This window comes from Oncorhynchus kisutch, linkage group LG4 (assembly GCF_002021735.2).
Source record: "Oncorhynchus kisutch isolate 150728-3 linkage group LG4, Okis_V2, whole genome shotgun sequence".
Classification (NCBI taxonomy): Eukaryota; Metazoa; Chordata; class Actinopteri; order Salmoniformes; family Salmonidae; genus Oncorhynchus; species Oncorhynchus kisutch.
The window spans coordinates 19710272-19732414 of record NC_034177.2 but is presented as its reverse complement, the minus strand read 5'-3'; the positions used below and the strand labels follow the sequence as shown (position 1 = coordinate 19732414).

Below are 22143 nucleotides of genomic sequence, written 5' to 3'. Positions count from 1 at the left end.
ACATCTCTTACTCTCTCTCTCCCTCTCACATCTCTTACTCTCCCTCTCACATCTCTTACTCTCCCTCTCACATCTCTTACTCTCTCTCTCCCTCTCACATCTCTTACTCTCCCTCTCACATCTCTTACTCTCCCTCTCACATCTCTTACTCTCTCTCTCCCTCTCACATCTCTTACTCTCTCTCTCCCTCTCACATCTCTTACTCTCTCTCTCCCTCTCACATCTCTTACTCTCCCTCTCACATCTCTTACTCTCCCTCTCACATCTCTTACTCTCCCTCTCACATCTCTTACTCTCTCTCTCCCTCTCACATCTCTTACTCTCTCTCTCCCTCTCACATCTCTTACTCTCTCTCTCCCTCTCACATCTCTTACTCTCTCTCTCCCTCTCACATCTCTTACTCTCTCTCTCCCTCTCACATCTCTTACTCTCCCTCTCACATCTCTTACTCTCCCTCTCACATCTCTTACTCTCTCTCTCCCTCTCACATCTCTTACTCTCTCTCTCCCTCTCACATCTCTTACTCTCTCTCTCCCTCTCACATCTCTTACTCTCTCTCTCCCTCTCACATCTCTTACTCTCCCTCTCACATCTCTTACTCTCCCTCTCACATCTCTTACTCTCTCTCTCCCTCTCACATCTCTTTCTTTTTCTCTCCCATCTTTCTTTTTCTCTCCCTCTCACATCTCTTACTCTCTCTCACCCTCTCATCTCCTACTCTCTCTCTCCCTCATCTCCTACTCTCTCTCTCCCTCTCACATCTCTTTCTTTTTCTCTCCTCTCACATCTCTTACTCTCTCTCACCCTCTCATCTCTTACTCTCTCTCTCCCTCATCTCCTACTCTCTCTCTCCCTCTCACATCTCTTTCTTTTTCTCTCCTCTCACATCTCTTACTCTCTCTCACCCTCTCTCATCTCTTTCTTTTTCTCTCCCTCTCACATCTCTTTCTTTTTCTCTCCCTCTCACATCTCTTACTCTCTCTCACCCTCTCACATCTCTTTCTTTTTCTCTCCCTCTCACATCTCTTTCTCACCCTCACATCTTTCTCTCCCTCTCTATTAGAGGTCGACCGATTATGATTTTTAAACGCCGATACCGATTATTGGAGGCCTAAAAGAAGCCGATACCGATTAATCAAACGATTTTTATATATATATTTGTAATAATGACAATTACAACAATACTGAATGAACACTTATTTTAACTTAATATAATACACCAATAAATCAATTTAGTCTCAAATAAATAATGAAACATGTTCAATTTGGTTTAAATAATGCAAAAACAAAGTGTTGAAGAAGAAAGCAAACGTGCAATATGTTCCATGTAAAAAAGCTAACGTTTAAGTTCCTTGCTCAGAACATATGAAAGCTGGTGGTTTCTTTTAACATGAGTCTTCAATATTCCCAGGTAAGAAATTGTAGGTTGTAGTTACTATAGGACTATTTATCTCTATACCATTTGTAATTCATATACCTTTGACTATTGGATGTTCTAATAGGTACTTTAGTATTGCCAGACTAATCTCGGGAGTTGATAGGCTTTAAGTCAAAAACAGCGCAATGCTTGAAGCATTACGAAGAGCTGCTGGCAAATACAGGAAAGTGCTGTTTGAATGAATGCTTATGAGCCTGCTGTGGCCTACCACCGCTCAGTCAGACTGCTCTATCAAATCATAGACTTAATTATAATATAATAACACACACAAATACCAGCCTTAGGTCATTAATATGGTCAAATCCGGAAACTATAATTCCGAAAACAACGTTTATTATTTCAGTGGAATACGGAACCGTTCCGTATTTTATCTAACGGGTGGCATCCATAAGTCTAAATATTCCTGTTACTTTGCACAACCTTCAATGTAATGTCATAATTACGTAAAATTCTGGCAAATTAATTACGGTCTTTGTTAGGAAGAAATGGTCTTCACACAGTCTTTACACTGCTGCATATACCCTGACTCTGTTGGACAGAACGCAAGATAAGTGACACAATTTCCCTAGTTAAAAGAAATTCATGTTAGCAGGCAACATTAACTAAATATGCAGGTTTAAAAATATATACTTGTGTATTGATTTTAAGAAAGGCATGGATGTTTATGGTTAGGTACACATTGGTGCAACGACAGTGCTTTTTTCGCGAATGCGCTTGTTAAATCACCCGTTTGGCGAAGTAGGCTGTGATTCAGTGATAAATTAACAGGCACTGCATCGTTTATATGCAACGCAGGACAAGCTAGATAAACTAGTAATATCATCAACCATGTGTAGTTAACTAGTGATTATGTTGAGTGTTTTTTATAAGATAAGTTTAATGCTAGCTAGCACCTTACCTTGGCTCCTTGCTGCACTCGCATAACAGGTAGTCAGCCTGCCACGCAGTCTCCATGTGGAGTGCAATGTAATCAGCCATAATCAGTGTCCAAAAATGCCGATTACTGATTATTATGAAATCGGACCTAATTAAATCGGCCATTCCTATTAATCGGTTGACCTCTACTCTCTATCCCCCTCTTTTATCCCCTGCTTTCTCTCTCATGTGTCTCTCTCTTGTTGACTTGTCAGCGCTGTTCCCTCCACTCAGGGACAGATGGGGCATGTGTTGCTGGATGATGGGAATTCCCTCCCTCTGTTTCTTTCCGTCTCTTGGTCTCATGCCCCCAGTCTGTCTCTCTTGTGAAAATCACTGGCTGTGGCCTAAAAGCCTGAAGGCCTTATTGCTTGCTGTTGGAGCCCTGTGACCCCTCCGGCCCCCTCCTTCCTCTGTCTCTCTCTCTGTCTCTTCCCATCTCTCTCCCTCCTCTCTCTCTCTGTGTGTCTGCCAGGAGTTGCACTCTTTGAGTGGATAAGAAGCTGGCTCCTGGTAATTACTTTAATGGGATTCTGTCATTATTTTTAATGTTTAAGGAACGTGTGTTGCTTGGCTAACCTCACTTATTTGGGTTGACTACTTAAATATTTAAAGCAGAGTGATGATAAGGAGATAGTTTTACGAAATTGTGAATTAGGTTAGTTTAAACGTCTCGTACTTTGCGTTACTGCTTTTGGTATTTTTTGGCTACTCTTGTGTTGTGAATATTTTGCAGGGGTGAGGTTGGTTTGGTCTTGAGGAATCATGTGGTACTGTGACGGGGCTGGCCTTACTCAATCACCTAAATGGATACTTTGGGATTTTGGCAATGAGGATACCATTTTTATGTTTCTGCGTGCAGTATGAAGTTGCTAACTAGCGTCAGCGCAATTACTGAAAGTATCTGCTAGGTAGCATGCTAGTAGATACCCATAGACTTCCAGTCATGACATCCTTGAAACTAACACAGAGACATAACTCCCAAGTGGCGCAGAGGTCAAAGGCACTGCATCTCAGTGCTAGAGGCGTCACTACAAATCCTGGTTTAATCCCTGGCTGTATCACAACTGGCTATGATGTGGAGTCCCATAGGGCGTCGCACAATTGGCCCAGCGTTGTTAGGGTTCGGCCGGGGTAGACCGTCATTGTAAAATACGATTTTGTTCTTAATTTGGGATAGGGGGCAGCATTTTCACTTTTGGATGAATAGCGTGCCCAGAGTGAACTGCCTCCTACTCAGTCCCAGATGCTAATGTATGAATATTATTGGTAGTATTGGATAGAAAACACTCTGAAGTCTCTAAAACTGTTTGATTGATGTCTGTGAGTATAACAGAACTCATATGGCAGGCAAAAACCTGAGAAAAAAATCCAAACAGGAAGTGGGAAATCTGAGGTTTGTAATTTTTGAACTCGCCCCTATCAAATACACAGTGGGATATGAGTTATTTTGCACTTCCTGGGGCTTCCACAGGCTGCTCATGTGAAGGGGGGCCTGATGGGAGCTGTTTGACTAAGGGGTCTGCCTACAGCCTCGTTCTCAGTCACGCGCTTTCACTTGAGAGGTAGCTCTCGTTCCATTGCTTTTCTACAGACAATGGAATTATTTCAAATCAAATCAAATCAAATTTATTTATATAGCCCTTCGTACATCAGCTGATATCTCAAAGTGCTGTACAGAAACCCAGCCTAAAACCCCAAACAGCAAGCAATGCAGGTGGAGAAGCACAGTGGCTAGGAAAAACTCCCTAGAAAGGCCAATACCTAGGAAGAAACCTAGAGAGGAACCAGGCTATGTGGGGTGGCCAGTCCTCTTCTGGCTGTGCCGGGTGGAGATTATAACAGAACATGGTCAAGATGTTCAATGTTCATAAATGACCAGCATGGTCGAATAATAATAAGGCAGAACAGTTGAAACTAGAGCAGCAGCACAGTCAGGTGGAAGTTGAAACTGGAGCAGCAGCATGGCCAGGTAGACTGGGGACAGCAAGGAGTCATCATGTCAGGTAGTCCTGGGGCATGGTCCTAGGGCTCAGGTCAGTTGAAACTGGAACAGCAGCATGGCCAGGTGGACTGGGGACAGCAAGGAGTCATCATGTCAGGTAGTCCTGGGGCATGGTCCTAGGGCTCAGGTCCTCCGAGAGAGAGAAAGAAAGAGAGAAGGAGAGAATTAGAGAACGCACACTTAGATTCACACAGGACACCGAATAGGACAGGAGAAGTACTCCAGATATAACAAACTGACCCCAGCCCCCCGACACATAAACTACTGCAGCATAAATACTGGAGGCTGAGACAGGAGGGGTCAGGAGACACTGTGGCCCCATCCGAGGACACCCCCGGACAGGGCCAAACAGGAAGGATATAACCCCACCCACTTTGCCAAAGCACAGCCCCCACACCACTAGAGGGATATCTTCAACCACCAACTTACCATCCTGAGACAAGGCTGAGTATAGCCCACAAAGATCTCCGCCACGGCACAACCCAAGGGGGGGGGGGGGCCAACCCAGACAGGATGACCACAACAGTGAATCAACCCACTCAGGTGACGCACCCCCTCCAGGGACAGCATGAGAGAGCCCCAGCAAGCCAGTGACTCAGCCCCTGTAATAGGGTTAGAGGCAGAGAATCCCAGTGGAAAGAGGGGAACCGGCCAGGCAGAGACAGCAAGGGCGGTTCGTTGCTCCAGAGCCTTTCCGTTCACCTTCCCACTCCTGGGCCAGACTACACTCAATCATATGACCCACTGAAGAGATGAGTCTTCAGTAAAGACTTAAAGGTTGAGACCGAGTTTGCGTCTCTGACATGGGTAGGCAGACCGTTCCATAAAAATGGAGCTCTATAGGAGAAAGCCCTGCCTCCAGCTGTTTGCTTAGAAATTCTAGGGACAATTAGGAGGCCTGCGTCTTGTGACCGTAGCGTACGTATAGGTATGTACGGCAGGACCAAATCAGAGAGATAGGTAGGAGCAAGCCCATGTAATGCTTTGTTGGTTGGAACATTATTGAACTTTTATGATAGAAACATCCTAACGATTGATTCTATACTTAGTTTGACAAGTTTCTTCGACCTGTAATATAACGTTTTGTACGTTTCGTCCGAATGGACCAGATCGCGCTTTTGGATTTGTTTACCAAACACCCTAACAAAAGAAGCTATTTGGACATAAATTATGGACATTATCGAACAAAACAAGCATTTATTGTGGAACTGCGATTCCTGGGAGTCCGTTCTGATGAAGATCATCAAAGGTAAGTGAATATTTATAATGCTATTTATGAATAATGTTGACTACCCAACATGGCGGATATTTATCTGGCTGGTTTGGGCTCTGAGCGCCGTTCTCAGATTATGCTTTTTCTGACAGTTTTTTTCAAATCTGACACAGCGGTTGCATTAAGGAGAAGTGTATCTAAAGTTCCATGTATAATAGTTGTATTTTCATCAACATTTATTATGAGTGTTTCTGTGAATTCATGTGGCTCTCTGCAAATTCACAGCATGTTTTGGAACTACTGAACGTAACACGCCAATGTAAAATAAGATTTTTGGATATAAATATGAACTTTACCGAACAAAACATATATATATTGTGTAACATGAAGGTCTATGAGTGTCATCTGATGAAGATCATCAGATGTTAGTGATTAATTTTATCTCTATTTATGCTTTTTGTGACTCCTCTCTTTGGCTGGAAAAATGAGTTAGTGGTGACCTAACTTAATCGTTTGTGGAGCTTTCGCTGTAATGCATTTTTGAAATCAGACAATGATTTATGAGATTTCTGTTGATTTGTATTTGGCGCCCTGCAATTTCATTGGCTGTTGGCGAGGGGTTCCACTAGCGGAACGGGGTAAATAAAGGTTAAATAACATTTGTATCCATGAGTTAATCGGACTCTAGGGAAGTAGATAAAGGGCCTCATTGCCAAAATCCTGAAATATCCATTTAAATAGGCTTAAAAACAAAGACTGAGATAAAAACTGTTCAAAATGATTGTATTTATTGCCTTTCCAGATCAAGTTAAAACCATTAAAAAAAACTTTTAAAGACCAGGTTACCTAATTACCAGGGTTAAAATGAAAGGTACCAAATCATGGACTGTTTTCTTCAAAACTATCCTGTGCTCTTGGTAATGTTGGTCTTTTTCTTACTGCATCTTTCTTTTCCTCCCTCTCTCCAGAACCTCAACCAGAACCCTCGTACCCTGCTCCCCAAGTTCTTTGGCCTGTACTGCATCCAGTCTGGCGGTAAGAACATCCGCATGGTGGTCATGAACAACGTTCTACCGCGCGCCGTCCGCATGCACCTCAAGTTCGACCTGAAGGGCTCCACGTACAAACGCTGTGCCTCCAAGAAGGAGAGACAGAAGGCCAAGCCCACCTTCAAAGACCTGGACTTCATGCAGGACCTGCAGGATGGCCTGATGCTGGACCAGGATATGTACAGCGCTCTGGTCAAGACACTGCAGAGAGACTGTCTGGTGAGGAAAACAAGCCAGGTTTAGGACCCATTGCTATCAGGGTTTAAATTACACATTGACATACTTTTTAACTTAGCATCTACAGTTGAGGGCACTAAAAAGTTACTTGCTGCAGCAAGGTATATTATTAATATTGTCAATTCCTTTGACGTCGAGCAGCAAGTTATTAATTAAATACATTTCTGAAATATGCCCCTGACTGTGCAGTTACATCCCCTGTGAAGCAAATGTTTTATACTACGCTGCAGTACAGGTTACCTTTTTAATACCCCCATTTGTAATAGAAAAGATAATTGAGAAGGAGCCCATTGACGTGTGGACCAATCATAGGGCTCATAGGCCTGGCACAGTCCTATAACTGAAACCTATATATCTGTGTCTATTTCCAGGTGCTGGAGAGCTTTAAGATCATGGACTACAGCTTGCTGCTGGGGGTCCATAACATCGACCAGGCAGAGCGGGAGCAGCAGATGGAGGGAGGAGAGAAGGATGAGAAGAGGCCCGTGGCCCAGAAGGCCCTCTACTCCACTGCCATGGAGTCCATCCAGGGAGGGGCCGCCTGCGGAGAGTCTATCGACACCGATGACACGTGAGTGACTGACCTGTGACCGGCTGGGGAGTTTGAGTGTTGCTAGCTGTCTCCTTGTAGCTCTCTCTACCCTCTCTGTTTGTCAGTGCCACTCTTTGTGTCTGACTATCTCTTCATGTTTGTCTGTAGGATGGGCGGCATCCCTGCAGTCAACGCGAAAGGAGAGCGTCTACTCCTCTACATCGGAATCATCGACATCCTGCAATCCTACAGGTATTCACAAATGATCATACAGAATCGTGTTCATTAGGTCACATTGTAGCAAAATGTTTTGGAACGGAAACTAAAACAAACGTTTCTTATTGGACAAGTTCGGGTAGTCCCTATCTGTAGCAGTATTTTTTTTATTTATCTTTGGTGCATAATAAATGTGACCCAGGTAACTATATTATAACTCATTCAGTCACTATCTGTCTTGTAGAATCAGCCTGCCAGCATCATAAGATGATCAAATATTCAGCCTCCATCAGCGTATAAAGCAACAGCCTGTAGCGTGGCTGGTTGACGCTGTTTATATTTGTCTCTGTGACCTTAACCCCCTAAGGTCAATGTCTGCACCCCCCTGAAAATCTAATTATCATAATACAAACATTGAAAAATGAAAAACATTTATGGAAGTATATATGGAGAATATTTAGTGACAAAAATAAGGGGTTCAATACATGTCTCAGATATAGGACAGACACTTCAGAACACATTTCCTTTAGATGTTTTTTTGGGGGGGACTATCTGTTGTTCCATGTAGTGAATGTGTTATTCAATGCATTTCTACGGGCTAATAGCAGTAAGGCCAAATAAACATGTTCATCAAATAATTTTTGTATATATTTTTTTGATACTTCAAAGGGTCTAAACATTCAAAATCAAATAGCAAAATGATCCTTGGTATGACCTTCTTAAAACAAATCCATATAGCTTAGTAGTACCCCTACTCCGACTTAGACAGGGCTTAGACTCTAACGGGTTAATCGATTTTTAATACCAAACGTTTGAAGTGTTGTTTCTCTTTCCGGCTCCAGGTTAATAAAGAAACTGGAGCACACGTGGAAGGCTTTGGTTCACGATGGGGTGAGTTTAACCTTCATAATGAGCTTTATTTGTATTTCCTAGTACAGTCAGTCTGGGCTATGTAATCATATCTGAGCTCTTTATGAACACAGTCCTTAACAATATACAGTGCCTTCCGGAACGTATTCACACCCCTTCACTTTTTTCACCTTTTGTTACGTTGCAGCCTTATTCTAAAATGGATTAAATCGTTTTTTCCCCCTCATCAATCTACACACAATACCTCATAATGACAAAGCATAAACAGGTTTTTAGAAATGTTTGTGAATTTATTAAAAATTAAAAACTGATATTACATTCATAAGTATATGGGGCGGCAGGGTAGCCTAGTGGTTAGAATGTTGGACTAATAACCGAAAGGTTGCAAGTTCAAATCCCCAAGCTGACAAGGTACAAATCTGTCGTTCTGCCCCTGAACAGGCAGTTAACCCACTGTTCCTAGGCCGTCATTGAAAATAAGAATTTGTTCTTAACTGACTTGCCTAGTTAAATAAAGATAAAATTAAAAAATAAAAGTATTCAGACAGTTTACTCAGTACTTTGTTGAAGCACTTTTTGCAGCGATTAAGGCATTGAGTCTTCTTGGGTATGACGCTACAAGCTTGGCACACCTTTTTTGGGGTAGTTTCTCCCATTCTTCTCTGCAGATTCTCTCAAGCTCTGTCAGGTTGGATGGGGAGCGTTGCTGGATGGGGAGCATCAGAGACTTGTCCCGAGTCCACTCCTGTGTTGTCTTGGCTGTGTGCTTAGGGTTATTGTCCTGCTTGAAGGTGAACCTTCACCCCCAGTCTGAGTGCTCTGGAGCAGGTTTTCATCAAGGATCTCTCTGTACTTTGCTCCATTCATCTTTGCCTTGATCCTGACTGGTCTTCCAGTCCATGCAGCTGAAAAACATACCCACAGCATGATGCTGCCACCACCATGCTTCACCATAGTGATGGTGCCAGGTTTCCTCCAGACGTATCGCTTGGCATTCATGCCGTAGAGTTCAATCCTGGTTTCATATTTGGCAAACTCAAAGTGGGCCTTTTACTGAGGAGTGGCTTCTATCTGATTGGTGGAGTGCTGCAGAGATGGCTGTCCTTCTGGAAGGTTCTCCCATCTCCACAGAGGAACTCTAGAACTCTGTCAGAGTGACCATCGAGTTCCTTGTCACCTGCCCGACCAAGGCCCTTCTCCACCGATTGCTCAGTTTGGCCGTACGACCAGCTCTAGGAAGAGTCTTGGTGGTTCCAAACGTCTTCCATTTAAGAATGATGGTGGCCACTGTGTTATTGGGGACCTTCAATGCTGAAGAAATGTTTTGTTTCCCTTCCCCAGATCTGCGCCTCAACACAATTCTGTCTGAGTTCTACGGACAATTTCTTCGACCTCATGGCTTGGTTTTTGCTCTGACATGCTCTGTCAACTGTGGGACCTTATATAGACAGCTGTGTGCCTTTCGAAGTCATGTCCAATCAATTGAATTTACCACAGGTGGACTCCAATCAAGTTGTAGAAGCATCTCAAGGATGATCAATGGAAACAGGATGCACCTGAGCTCCTAGTCCTGTTTGACAGACAGCTTTACTCCAGCTCCTCACAGACAGACAGGTGTGCAGACTATTGGAGATTTGACCTCTTGTGCGGTTTTAATGATTGAACAGCAAGCCACCGTCTGTTTCATCCCCCTCTCTCTGTCTGGGTTCTGAGTACTCTATACTCTGACCTTGAGGTTACTGCCATTCTTTCCCCTCATGCATTTATTGATGAAGTCACAGCTATACAGACAGGTTGCTACTGTGCAGAAGCAGGGTTGTGTGTGTGTGTGTGTGTGTGTGTGTGTGTGTGTGTGTGTGTGTGTGTGTGTGTGTGTGTGTGTGTGTGTGTGTGTGTGTGTGTGTGTGTGTGTGTGTGTGTGTGTGTGTGTGTGTGTGCGTGACCTCCTTAGTGAATCTGTCCAGTACACGTGTACTCAGGGACACAATAAGAGCCTCTTCTCCTCGTCATCCCCCTCTCTATCACTAACATATCCTCTGACCTCAAGCACCTCAGCCTCCCCATTACTCTCAGACATCAGCTTCATGCTGCTCATAATATACAGTGTTTTCAGAAAGTATTCATACCCCTTGACTTATTCCCTCCAAAATGTGTTTTTCTCACCCATCTACACACAATACCCCGTAATGACAATGTGAAAACATGTTTTTAGAAATATTTGTAAATGTATTGACAATCAAATATAGAAATATCGAATTTACAGACAGTTGAAGTCGGAGGTTTACATACACCTTATCCAAATACATTTCAACTCAGTTTTTCACAATTCCTGGCATTTAATCCAAGTAAAAATGATCTGACTTAGGTCAGAAAGGATAACTTCTTTATATTAAGAATGTGAAATGTCAGAATAATAGTGGAGAGAATTATTTATTTCAGCTTTTATTTCTTTCATCACATTCCCAGTGGCTCAGAAGTTTACATACATTCAATTAGTATTTGGTAGCATTGCCTTTAAATTGTTTAACTTAGGTCAAACGTTTCGGGTAGACTTCCACAAGCTTCCCACAATAAGTTGGGTGAATTTTGGCTCATTCCTCCTGACAGAGGAGGTTTGTAGGCCTCCTTGCTCGCACACACTTTTTCAGTTCTGCCCACAAATTTTCTATGGGATTGAGGTCAGGGCTTTGTGATGGCCACTCCAATACCTTGACTTTGTTGTCCTTAAACCATTTTGCCACAACTTTGTAAGTATGTTTGCGGTCATTGTCCATTTGGAAGACCTATTTGCGACCAAGACTTGAGATGTCTTGAGATGTTGTATCAATATATCCACATATTTTCCAGCCTCATGATGCCATCTATTTTGTGAAGTGCACCAGTCCCTCCTGCAGCAAAGAACCCCCACAACATGATGCTGCCACCCCCGTGCTTAACGGTTGGGATGGTGTTCTTCGGCTTGCAAGCCTCCCCCTTTTTCTTCCAAACATAACGATGATCATTATGGCCAAACTGTTCTATTTTTGTTTCATCAGACCAAAGGACATTTCTCCTAAAGGTACGATCTTTGTCCCCGTGTGCATTTACAAACCGTAGTCTGGCTTTTTTTATGGCGGTTTTGGAGCAGTGGCTTTTTCCTTGCTGAGTGGCCTATCAGGTTATGTCGATATAGGACTCGTTTTACTGTGGATATTGATACTTTTGTACCTGTTTCCTCCAGCATCTTCACAAGGTCCTTTGCTGTTGTTCTGGGATTAATTTGCACTTTTCGCACCAAAGCTCGTTCATCTCTAGGAGACCGAACGCGTCTCCTTCCTGAGCGCTATGACCGCTGCGTGGTCCCATGGTGTTTATACTTGCGTACTATTACTTTTACAGATGAACGTGGGACCTTTAGGCATTTGGAAATTGCTCCCAAGGATGAACCAGACTTGTGGGGGTCTATAATTTTTTTTCTGAGGTCTTGCCTGATTTCTTTTGGTTTTCCCATGATGTCAAATAAAGAGGCACTGAGTTTTAAGGTAGGCCTTGAAATACATCCACAGGTACACCTCCAATTGACTCAAATGATGTCAATTAGCCTATCAGAAGCTTCTAAAGCCATGATATCATTTTCTGTAATTATCCAAGCTGTTTAAAGGCACAGTCAACTTAGTGTTGACTGTAAACTTCTGACCCACTGGAATAGTGTTAATAATCTGTCTGTAAACAATTGTTGGAAGAATTACTTGTGTCATGCACAAAGTAGATGTCCTAACCGACTTGCCAAAACTATAGTTTGTTAACAAAAGTCATTCAAACTAGTTTTATCAACCACTCCAACCTAAGTGTATGTAAACTTCTGACTCTAAGTATTCACACCCCTGAGTCAATACTTTGTAGAAGCACCTTTAGAAGCAATTGCAGCTGTGAGTCTTTCTGAGTAAGTCTCTAAGAGCTTTCCACATCTGGATTGTGCAAGTTTTCAGGTCTTGCCATAGATTTTCAAGTAGATTTAAGTCAAAACTGTAACTCGGAAACTCCGTAACATTCACTATCTTCTTGGTAAGCAGCTCCAGTGTAGATTTGGTCTTGTGTTTTAGGTTATTGTCCTGCTGAAAGGTGAATTCATCTACCATTGTCTTTTGGAAAGCAGACTGAATCAGGTTTTCCTCTAGGATTTTGCCTGTCCTCTATTCCATTTGTTTTTTTTATGCTGAAAAACTCCCCAGTCCTTAACGATTGCAAGCATACCCATAACAAGATCAGCCACCACTACGCTTGAAAATATAGTGTGGTACTCAGTAATGTGTTTTATTGGATTTGCCCCAAACATAACACGTTTTATTCAGGAAAAAAAGGTAATTGCTTTGCCACATTTTTTGCAGTATTACCTTCGTGCCTTGTTGCAAACATGATTTAGAATGTTTGTATTCTTTACAGGCTACCTTCTTTTCACTCAATACCAGTTAGGTTAGTATTGTGGAGTAAATACAATGTTTGTCCAACCTCAGTTTTCTCCTATCACAGCCATTAATTAATAACTTCACCATGCTCAAAGGGATATTCAATGTCTGTTTTTTCTGGGGGGTTTTACCCATCTACCATTGGTGCCCTTTACGAAGCATTGGAAAACCTCCATTGGTCTTAGTGGTTGAATCTGTGTTTGAAATTCACTGCTCGACTGAGGGACCTTACAGATAAGTGTATGTGTGGGGTACAGAGATGAACACTATTATTCCATGCAGTCCATGCAACTTATTATGTGACTTATTAAGCAATGTTTTACTCCTGAACTTATGTAGGCCTGCCATAACAAAGGGGTTGAATACTTATTGACTCAAGACATTTGAGCTTTTCATGTTTTATTCATTTGTAAACATTTTGAAAAACATCATTCCACTTTGACATTATGGGGTATTGTGTGTAGGCCAGTGTCAAAAAATCAATATGTAATCCATTTTAAATTCAGTCTGTAACACAACAAAATGTGGAAAAGTCAAGGGGTGTGAATAATTTCTGACGGCACTGTAGAACTGTTCTTTCTCACTCACTCTCTCTCTCTCCCCCCTGACATGGTTTAACAAGACTGTGACGTGTTGGGAAACCAGCATAATGACTGAGTGATAGGGTTATACCACATCTCTCTCTCTCGGGTGTGTGTGCATGTGTGTTGAGCCAATGACAGCACAGCTTACAAAGTATATGTCTGTGATTGTTGTCATCCTGGGAGACTTGGCTGGTGAATCCAGACCCTGACACCATGCTGCCCCGGCGGTCCCGCTCAGCCTCCACCACCACCACCACCTTAAAGACTGGCAGGGGCCTCCGGGGCCGAAGCAGTGTACTCCGGGCCAGGGGCTTGAGCAGCAGAGGGTTTAGCAGGGGCTCCAGGAGCATCAGGGGCTGGGGGAGAGGTGGAGGGTGGGGCAACAACAGCAGGAGTCTCTGGTACCTCACTGAGAAGATACGGGGGGGGTCATCTCTCACCCTCTCTTTCTGGGTCAGACTGAACCAAACACCCGAGTGTTGTGTGTCCTGTCCAGCCATGTGATCTTAGCCCACTGGTGCATGTGTAATGAGTTGGAGAGAGTGTGTGTCCTGGGTCGTTTGGCCTGTCCTACTCTAGAGAGAAAGGATGAATAAATTAGGCCATACAGTGAGGCGTGCAGCATCCTAACTAAGAATGGCCTCTCTCTGGAGAGATGGACTGTATTTAAAGTAAATGTGTTGTTCTCTCTTGCCCTCTTTCTTTGTCTCTCTCTCTCCCTCTCTCTTTCTCTCACTGTGTCTCTCTCTCCTGTTTTTGCTACCTCTCTCTCATTTGCTTCTTTATCTTCCCATACCCCCCCAGGACACCGTATCAGTCCATCGGCCTGGCTTCTATGCAGACAGGTTCTTCAAATTCATGAGCAGCAATGTGTTCAAGAAGAGCTCCTGTGAGTAGACCAGACTAGACTATACTACCAGTCAGACTGACACACACACGGTTCCAGGAAAACAAAGACCTGTTCAATTCACTTAGTGTTATGCTTGAATCTTGGTTTTGAACTTGATGTATTTAAATTGATCTCTTTTGAATGATCCTCTGTTATGTATTTTGTATTGGGAGGTGAAACATTATGAGAAAATATGAATGATATTGAACACTCAAACACACATAGGACTGTGTTCCCTTTGGTGGTAAGAGGACAAGTGATGTTATTTATCTGTGTGTTCCTCAGCCTTGAAGTCTTCTCCGATTAAGAAGGGTCGTGTGGGCCTGACGGTGCCTAAGTACACCGGCCCTGGAGCCGCCTGGTCAGCCAGCCAGTTGCCCTCGGAGGGAGACGATAACATATATGACCTGAGAGGAGCACGCAGCTTCCCCACACTGGAGGACGAGGGTAGAGGACCTAGATTATATAAATACCCCCCACCGTCAAATTCACACACTCCACATTCACGCAGCGGTGTCAGTTTATCCTCGCTGTTGACGGAGACTGAATGCAGGTGTTTTGATAACCTGTTCTGATTCTCTCTCCCCACATCTCCCCCTTGTCTCTTCTCTCTCTCTCAGGGCGACCAGACCTTCTACCCTGCACCCCTCCGTCGTTTGAGGAGGCGACCACGGCCTCCATCGCCACCACGCTCTCCTCCACCACCTCTCTGTCCATCCCAGAGAGGTCTCCCTCAGATGCTGGAGCAGAGAACCCCCGCTACAGGTACCAGAACAACAGCTCTGAGAGAAGGTACCGCTATGGACACAATGGCTTATTAATGGACTATGTATTCATGGAGTGTGCCCTTTTTTAAATGAGAATTAAAACAGAAGTCAAAATGTATAATATAATGGCTATACCATATTCATAACTGGATAAAAAAAACAGTCCCTGGTTGTGTTGAACTGTCAGAGCCACAGAACCAAATTGATGTACCCTACCCAGGTTTACAACACGTTAACTTCTCTGTGTGTTTCTCTGCAGGAGGCACACCCAGTCTGTCAGCCATGACGGGAGGTAACAACAATGCTGTGCCTACATGGTCTGTTTGAATGCATAACTTATTCCATTGCATAAAGGACTTGGTAGTTGGGTGTTCTTACAGCGCTAGTCATTCCGGCTCTGACCAATGAGTATGGCCAATAGGCTAGGGTGTGTCAAGTCACTCTATCGGTCTGTGTTTTTATGGATGTGACCACCCTTCCTGTCGCTGAGTTGTATTGCGTGTGTGTGCCTGCTTGTGTGCTTACGCTTGTGCATGTGCGTGTGTGTGCTAATTCACATGTGTGTGTGTGTGAGTGTACTTACAATACCAGTCAAAAGTTTGGACACACCTACTCATTCAAGGGTTTTTCTTTATTTTTACTATTTTCTACATTGTAGAATAATAGTGAAGACATCAAACTATGAAATAACACATATGGAATCATGTAGTAACCAAAAAAAGTGTTGAACACATCAAAATATATTTTATATTTGAGATTCTTCAAAGTAGCCACCCTTTGCCTTGATGACAGCTTTGCACACTCTTGGCATTCTCTCAACCAGCTTCATGAGGTAGTCACCTGGAATGCATTTCAATTAACAGGTGTGCCTTGTTCTTTCCTTCTTAATGCGTTTGAGCCAATCACTTGTGTTGTGACAAAGTTGGGGTGATATACAGAAAATAACCCTATTTGGTAACATACCAAGTCTATATTGTGTCAAGAATAGCTCAAATATGCAAAGAGAAATGACAGTCCATCATTACTTTAAGACATGAAGGTCAGTCAACTTTGAAAGCTTCTTCAAGTGCAGTTGCAAAAACCATCAAGCACTATGATGAAACTGGCTCTCATGAGGACCGCCACAGGAAAGGAAGACCCAGAGTTTCCTCTGCTACAGAGGATAAGTTCATTAGAGTGACGAGCCTCAGAAATAGGCTATTAACTGAACCTCACATTGCAGTCCAAATAAATGCTTCACAGAGTTCAAGTAACAGACACATCTCAACATCAACTGTTCAGAGGAGAATGAGTGAATCAGGCCTTCATGGTCGAATTTCTGAAAAGAAACCACTACTAAAGGACACCAATAAGAAGAAGAGACTGTCTTGAGCCAAGAAACACGAGCAATTCGATATTAGACCAGTGGAAATCTGTCCTTTTTGTCTGATGAGTCCAAATGTACGATTTTTGGTTCTAACCGCCGTGTCTTTGTGAGACCCAGAGTCGGTGAACGGATGATCTCCGCATGTGTGGTTCCCACACATGATGGTGTGGAAGGTGTGATGGTGTGGGGGTGCTTGCTGGTGACACTGTCAGTGATTTATTTAGATTTCAAGGCACATTAAACCAGCATGGCTACCACAGCATTCTGCAGCGATACGCCATCCCATCTGGTTTGCGCTTAGTGGGACTATCATTTGTTTTTTCAACAGGACAATGACCCAACACACCTACAGGCTGTGTAAGGTATATTTGACCAAGAAGGAGAGTGATGGAGTGCTGCATCAGATTACCTGGCCTCCACAATCACCCGACTCAACCCAATTGAGATGGTTTGGGATGAGAGTGTGCAAAGCTGTTATCAAGGCAAAGAGTGGCTACTTTGAAGAATCTCAAATATATATATTTTTGTTTACTACATGATTCCATATGTGTTATTTCATAGTGTTGATGCCTTTACTGTTATTATACAATGTAGAAAATAGTACAAATAAAGATAAACCCTGGAATGAGTAGGTGTGTCCAAACTATTTGACTGGTACTGTACATTTAACTTGTGTGTACTTCCATTGCACATCTGTGTGTGTGTAGGACCCAGGAGGAGGTGCGTGAGGAGGAGCAGCAGACCATCACGGTGGAGGTGGAGGTGAAGAGACATGACAGCGAGCCCATCATCACGGCCCCACAGCCATCTCCAGAGACCAGGTACACAGCCTCAACCTTACTCTACATAGATCTAGATGTATTTCACAAATCCCTGAGAGCAGGCTCAACTCTACTGAGCAGCACAACCCAGTATCCAACACACTGAAACCAGAGCCATGCATTTACAGAGTTATTAGCATTTCAACGGGCATCATGTTGGTATACTTAACATACTTGTCAGTGCTCACTGTAACTCCGGGAATCCCAAGTGTAAAGTCAGTGTTTCAGATCCTACCTCTGATGGGGCTGCTCTTACCCCAATAGGAACCCGGGCCGCTGCTGCTACCTCACTTTTTACTAAAACTAACCTGAAAACGTCTCACCTGGGACAGGCTATCACCTAGGTTATCTAACCCTCCACTCTGGGAAGTGGGGATGCCATGTTCCCATTTGCCGGTGATATTAAGTCCCCACCTTACACCTCACTCTAGGTCCCATTTGGTTATTGGGGTGGCTGTGGCCTGTTGCTATGCTGTTAAGTCCCTTGTTATGTACAGATCATCGCTGCCTCTGGATGTTCTCTGGAGCAGCCATCTAATTAGGTTAAGAGAGTGGAGTAGAGTGAGACAGACAGGGTAGTAGGGTGAGACCACAGTGACTGTAAAAGGGTGAGACAGACAGACAGGTTAGTAGGGTGAGACCACAGGGACTGTAAACAGGTGAGACAGACAGACAGGTTAGTAGGGTGAGACCACAGTGACTGTAAAAGGGTGAGACAGAAAGACAGGTTAGTAGGGTGAGACCACAGTGACTGTAAAAGGGTGAGACAGAAAGACAGGTTAGTAGGGTGAGACCACAGTGACTGTAAAAGGGTGAGACAGAAAGACAGGAGTGCATGGGTAAAGTTATGGAGTGGCCAGGCAGTGGAACTGTGTCAGATGGGGTCTGGGGGGGTTGAGACCCAAGTTAGACATATGGCCTCGGGGAGCTGGGTGGGGTAGTAGGGGAAGGATGGAGGGGACGGGGTAGATTAGCCACCTGGAGACCCTGCTCCTCAAAGCTGCCTCAGGCTCACCTACTTGGTGAGAGCAAGAGAGAAAAAGAGAGGGAGAGAGGTAGAAAGAGAGTTGAGGTCCCTGGTTGCATGGCAACTACAACACCAGCCCCTCACCCCCATTAAATACTTATTTCCCAACAAACAGGTCCTTCTCCGAGTCTGAGATGCTGTCACTGTTCTTTAGGAATACAAGGCTTCACATTTCTGTCTCTCTATCTAAACACACAAGCTGAGAAAGCAATCTGGGATAAGCTTAAGTCATTCCTAGTAGTTAATGATCTGGGTCTGGACAATAGAGGGATTGTGGTGGCACTGCGCCATCTGGTAGTGTAAGTCTTGGTTAGTGGCCTCTCTGTTCCCATTGATCTAATCAGTCAGTCTCAGCTCTGGGCTGGTTTCAGAGAGAGAAGGAGTGAGAGGGAGAAGGAGAGAGAGAATGTGTGAGAGCAGGTGTGTACAGTGTGTGTGTGTGTGTGTGTGTGTGTGTGTGTGTGTGTGTGTGTGTGTGTGTGTGTGTGTGTGTGTGTGTGTGTGTGTGTGTGTGTGTGTGTGTGTGTGTGTGTGTGTGTGTGTGTGTGTGACTGACCCCCCCCTTTATCTTCTCAGTGAGATACCAGAGGTAGCTGAGGCTTCTGCTGATGTTGTTGCCCCACCCTCCACCTCTCCCCCGGCTCCTGAGGCCTCTGCTGCTGAGGCCCCTGACCCAGAGGCCCCTGCCAGTTCCAGGTTGGTGGTGGTGGAGGTTGAGGGGGACCGCCGGGGCAGCATGGTGTCAGGGTCCGGCTGCACCAGCCAAGCCTCCCAGGACGACGAGGATGACGTAACAATCACAGACATCTACTTTGTAAGTTGTGCTTTCATTGGCACAACATACATGCACACACACTTGGATCGTATTCCTTAGGAAAACGTTTTAAAACATTTTGTAACAAAAACAAAACTGTTTCTCCCTGTTTCAGTTTGTTTTCATCCATTTAGTGCCTAATGAATAGGACCCTGGGCACACAAGGCACAGTTATGATAGATACTGTACTAAATACCAACTGCTACCATGTCTATAGGCATACAGCTCAGTTACAGTATACTACAGTATCCTAGCTGCTAAATATCTCCTTGGTTTAAATCTACGTCAGTCGGTAGGCATACAGCAGAACATGAAACAGACAACAGCAGACACTAGACTATACACGGCTAGCTCCCATCATTTCCATTGGCCATCATTTCCATTTTTGATTTGTTAAATATTGTTTGTCCATGTGTGTGTAACTTATCATTGCCACCCGTAATGCAGATGGTCAGTGTGTGTTATTAGTGTTGGGTCATGGGAGGGTGTGTGAGTCTCAGATTTGGATGCTGTCATGCCTTTCTACAGAAGCGTTGACAGTAGAAATCCAGAGGGAGCAGAGAGAGAGAGTGAGGTGAGACACCTGCATGGGCGTGTGTTATACCAGAAGACACCACAGTGGGTTGGAGTGTTCAGACTGGGTTGGAGTGTTCAGAATGTTCTGGGGTGTTCAGAGTGGGTTGGATTGGAGTGTTCAGAATGTTCTGGGGTGTTCAGTGTGGGTTGGATTGAAGTGTTCAGAATGTTCTGGGGTGTTCAGTGTGGGTTGGATTGGAGTGTTCAGAATGTTCTGGGGTGTTCAGTGTGGGTTGGATTGCAGTGTTCAGAATGTTCTGGGATGTTCAGAGTGGGTTGGGGTGGAGTGTTAAGACTGGGATTTGAGGTGTTTAAGGGTTAATTTAGTCAGTCCATCTCCCTAGCTTCACTTCTGCTTTATCCTAAGCACTTTATGTCATCTCAATCTGGCACTAAACATAATTGAATGTGGGCCCAGACAAATAGGACAGTACTTCAGGCTATGACATCAGCAGATGGTGAAGTAGAGTTATTCTCTCTTTTCTACATACATCTCTTTTAACTGCATGGTCCGTGTCCTCCTGAACAGACTTCTTCTCTTCAGACAGTCTGACTTTGATCTGACATCTCTCTTAACTGCATGGTCCGTGTCCTCCTGAACAGACTACTTCTCTTCAGACAGTCTGACTTTGATCTGACATCTCTCTTAACTGCATGGTCCGTGTCCTCCTGAACAGACTACTTCTCTTCAGACAGTCTGACTTTGATCTGACATCTCTCTTAAATGCATGGTCCGTGTCCTCCTGAACAGACTACTTCTCTTCAGACAGTCTGACTTTGATCTGACATCTCTCTTAAATGCATGGTCCGTGTCCTCCTGAACAGACTACTTCTCTTCAGACAGTCTGACTTTGATCTGACATCTCTCTTAAATGCATGGTCCGTGTCCTCCTGAACAGACTACTTCTCTTCAGACAGTCTGACTTTGATCTGACAGGTGTTATTGTAGAAGTCTGGGCTCTACGACACTGAGTTCGGAGCCAGAGCCATGCATTGATGTACGAATCTGTGGTAAGAAGTGATGAAAAGTCCAGATAGGAAAGTTTCCTCTGGCGTTGCTCGGACGGGTGGACAGTCTCTCCTGCAATGAAACACCTTACACTGTGACCCTGGAGCCTCTGAGGGTCAGTAGGTCTGTCTGTCTGAGAGCTCTTAGTCATCGGATGACCAGCTCAACTCACCAGACCTGCTCTGCCTCTCTACTCTCATGCTGCAGTTCAGGAGAAACAGAGAGGCAACACTTTTAAACAACCACTATCACCAGTGTCTCTCTGTATCCATGCACCTGTGGTCATTTAGCCAGCCGAAGACACGTATTAGGTCATATAACATTCTAAATTAAATTCTAATAGCGTTCTAATTTGAAACACCTTACACTGTGACCCTGGAGCCTCTGAGGGTCAGTAGGTCTGTCTGTCTGAGAGCTCTTAGTCATCGGATGACCAGCTCAACTCACCAGACCTGCTCTGCCTCTCTACTCTCATGCTGCAGTTCAGGAGAAACAGAGAGGCAACACTTTTAAACAACCACTATCACCAGTGTCTCTCTGTATCCATGCACCTGTGGTCATTTAGCCAGCCGAAGACACGTATTAGGTCATATAACATTCTAAATTAAATTCTAATAGCGTTCTAATTTAGTGCTTCTAAACGGTGTAATTTTATGGGTTGTATGGTTGTGTCATCTCATCATGTGTAAAGCAATCTCAAAGCACATACCAGTAAACTGCATGAAAAGATGATTGTCTTCTGGGATTTGACTGGTCAAAGTAGACATGACTCTTCATCAGAGCAATGTGTGGGATATTGTACCAGTCCACAGAGATGGAGTGGATATTACTTTGAGAGGTCATGGAGAGAGGGCTGAAGTGATTGTTCTTGTCAGAGTAGGCCCAGGGGAGATGGCAGAGAAGCACTCCACCAGCTCCTGTTTGAGTGCCTACAGCCTGAATTATTAATTTATCATCAGCAGTCGCCACCTCCCTTTTACACTCATTCTCTCTGTGTTTCTGTCTCACCCTCTCACTCTGTCTCCTTCCTATCCCTCGGTCTCCTTCCTATCCCTCGCTCTGTCTCCTTCCTATCCCTCGCTCTGTCTCCTTCCTATCCTTCCCACTGTCTCCTTCCTATCCCTCGCTCTGTCTCCTTCCTATCCCTCACTCTGTCTCCTTCCTATCCCTCGCTCTGTCTCCTTCCTATCCCTCCCTCTGTCTCGTTCCTATCCCTCGCTCTGTCTCCTTCCTATCCCTCGCTCTGTCTCCTTCCTATCCCTCGCTCTGTCTCCTTCCTATCCCTCGCTCTGTCTCCTTCCTATCCCTCGCTCTGTCTCCTTCCTATCCCTCGCTCTGTTTCTCTTATTTTCCTCTCTACTTCACGCCAT

At 44.2% G+C, this 22143-nt stretch overlaps 1 protein-coding gene across 8 annotated transcripts in view; it reads left to right on the top strand.

Annotated features, from left to right (window-relative positions):
* Positions 1-22143, top strand: part of LOC109889209 (phosphatidylinositol 4-phosphate 5-kinase type-1 gamma-like) — an 83903-nt gene that overhangs the window by 44759 nt on the left and 17001 nt on the right. For 3 of the 8 annotated variants that reach the window (XM_031822604.1, XM_031822605.1, XM_031822607.1), the window contains exons 7-16: positions 6540-6839; positions 7229-7428; positions 7558-7641; positions 8448-8496; positions 14309-14393; positions 14679-14840; positions 15014-15158; positions 15420-15452; positions 17234-17347; positions 18951-19188. In XM_031822604.1, the coding sequence (XP_031678464.1) occupies positions 6540-6839; positions 7229-7428; positions 7558-7641; positions 8448-8496; positions 14309-14393; positions 14679-14840; positions 15014-15158; positions 15420-15452; positions 17234-17347; positions 18951-19188 (1410 nt within the window). Of the gene's footprint in view, positions 1-6539; positions 6840-7228; positions 7429-7557; positions 7642-8447; positions 8497-14308; positions 14394-14678; positions 14841-15013; positions 15186-15419; positions 15478-17233; positions 17348-18950; positions 19189-22143 lie in introns of those variants that run through there. The other 5 variants (XM_031822603.1, XM_020480462.2, XM_031822606.1 and 2 more) reach the window with 3 other exon arrangements.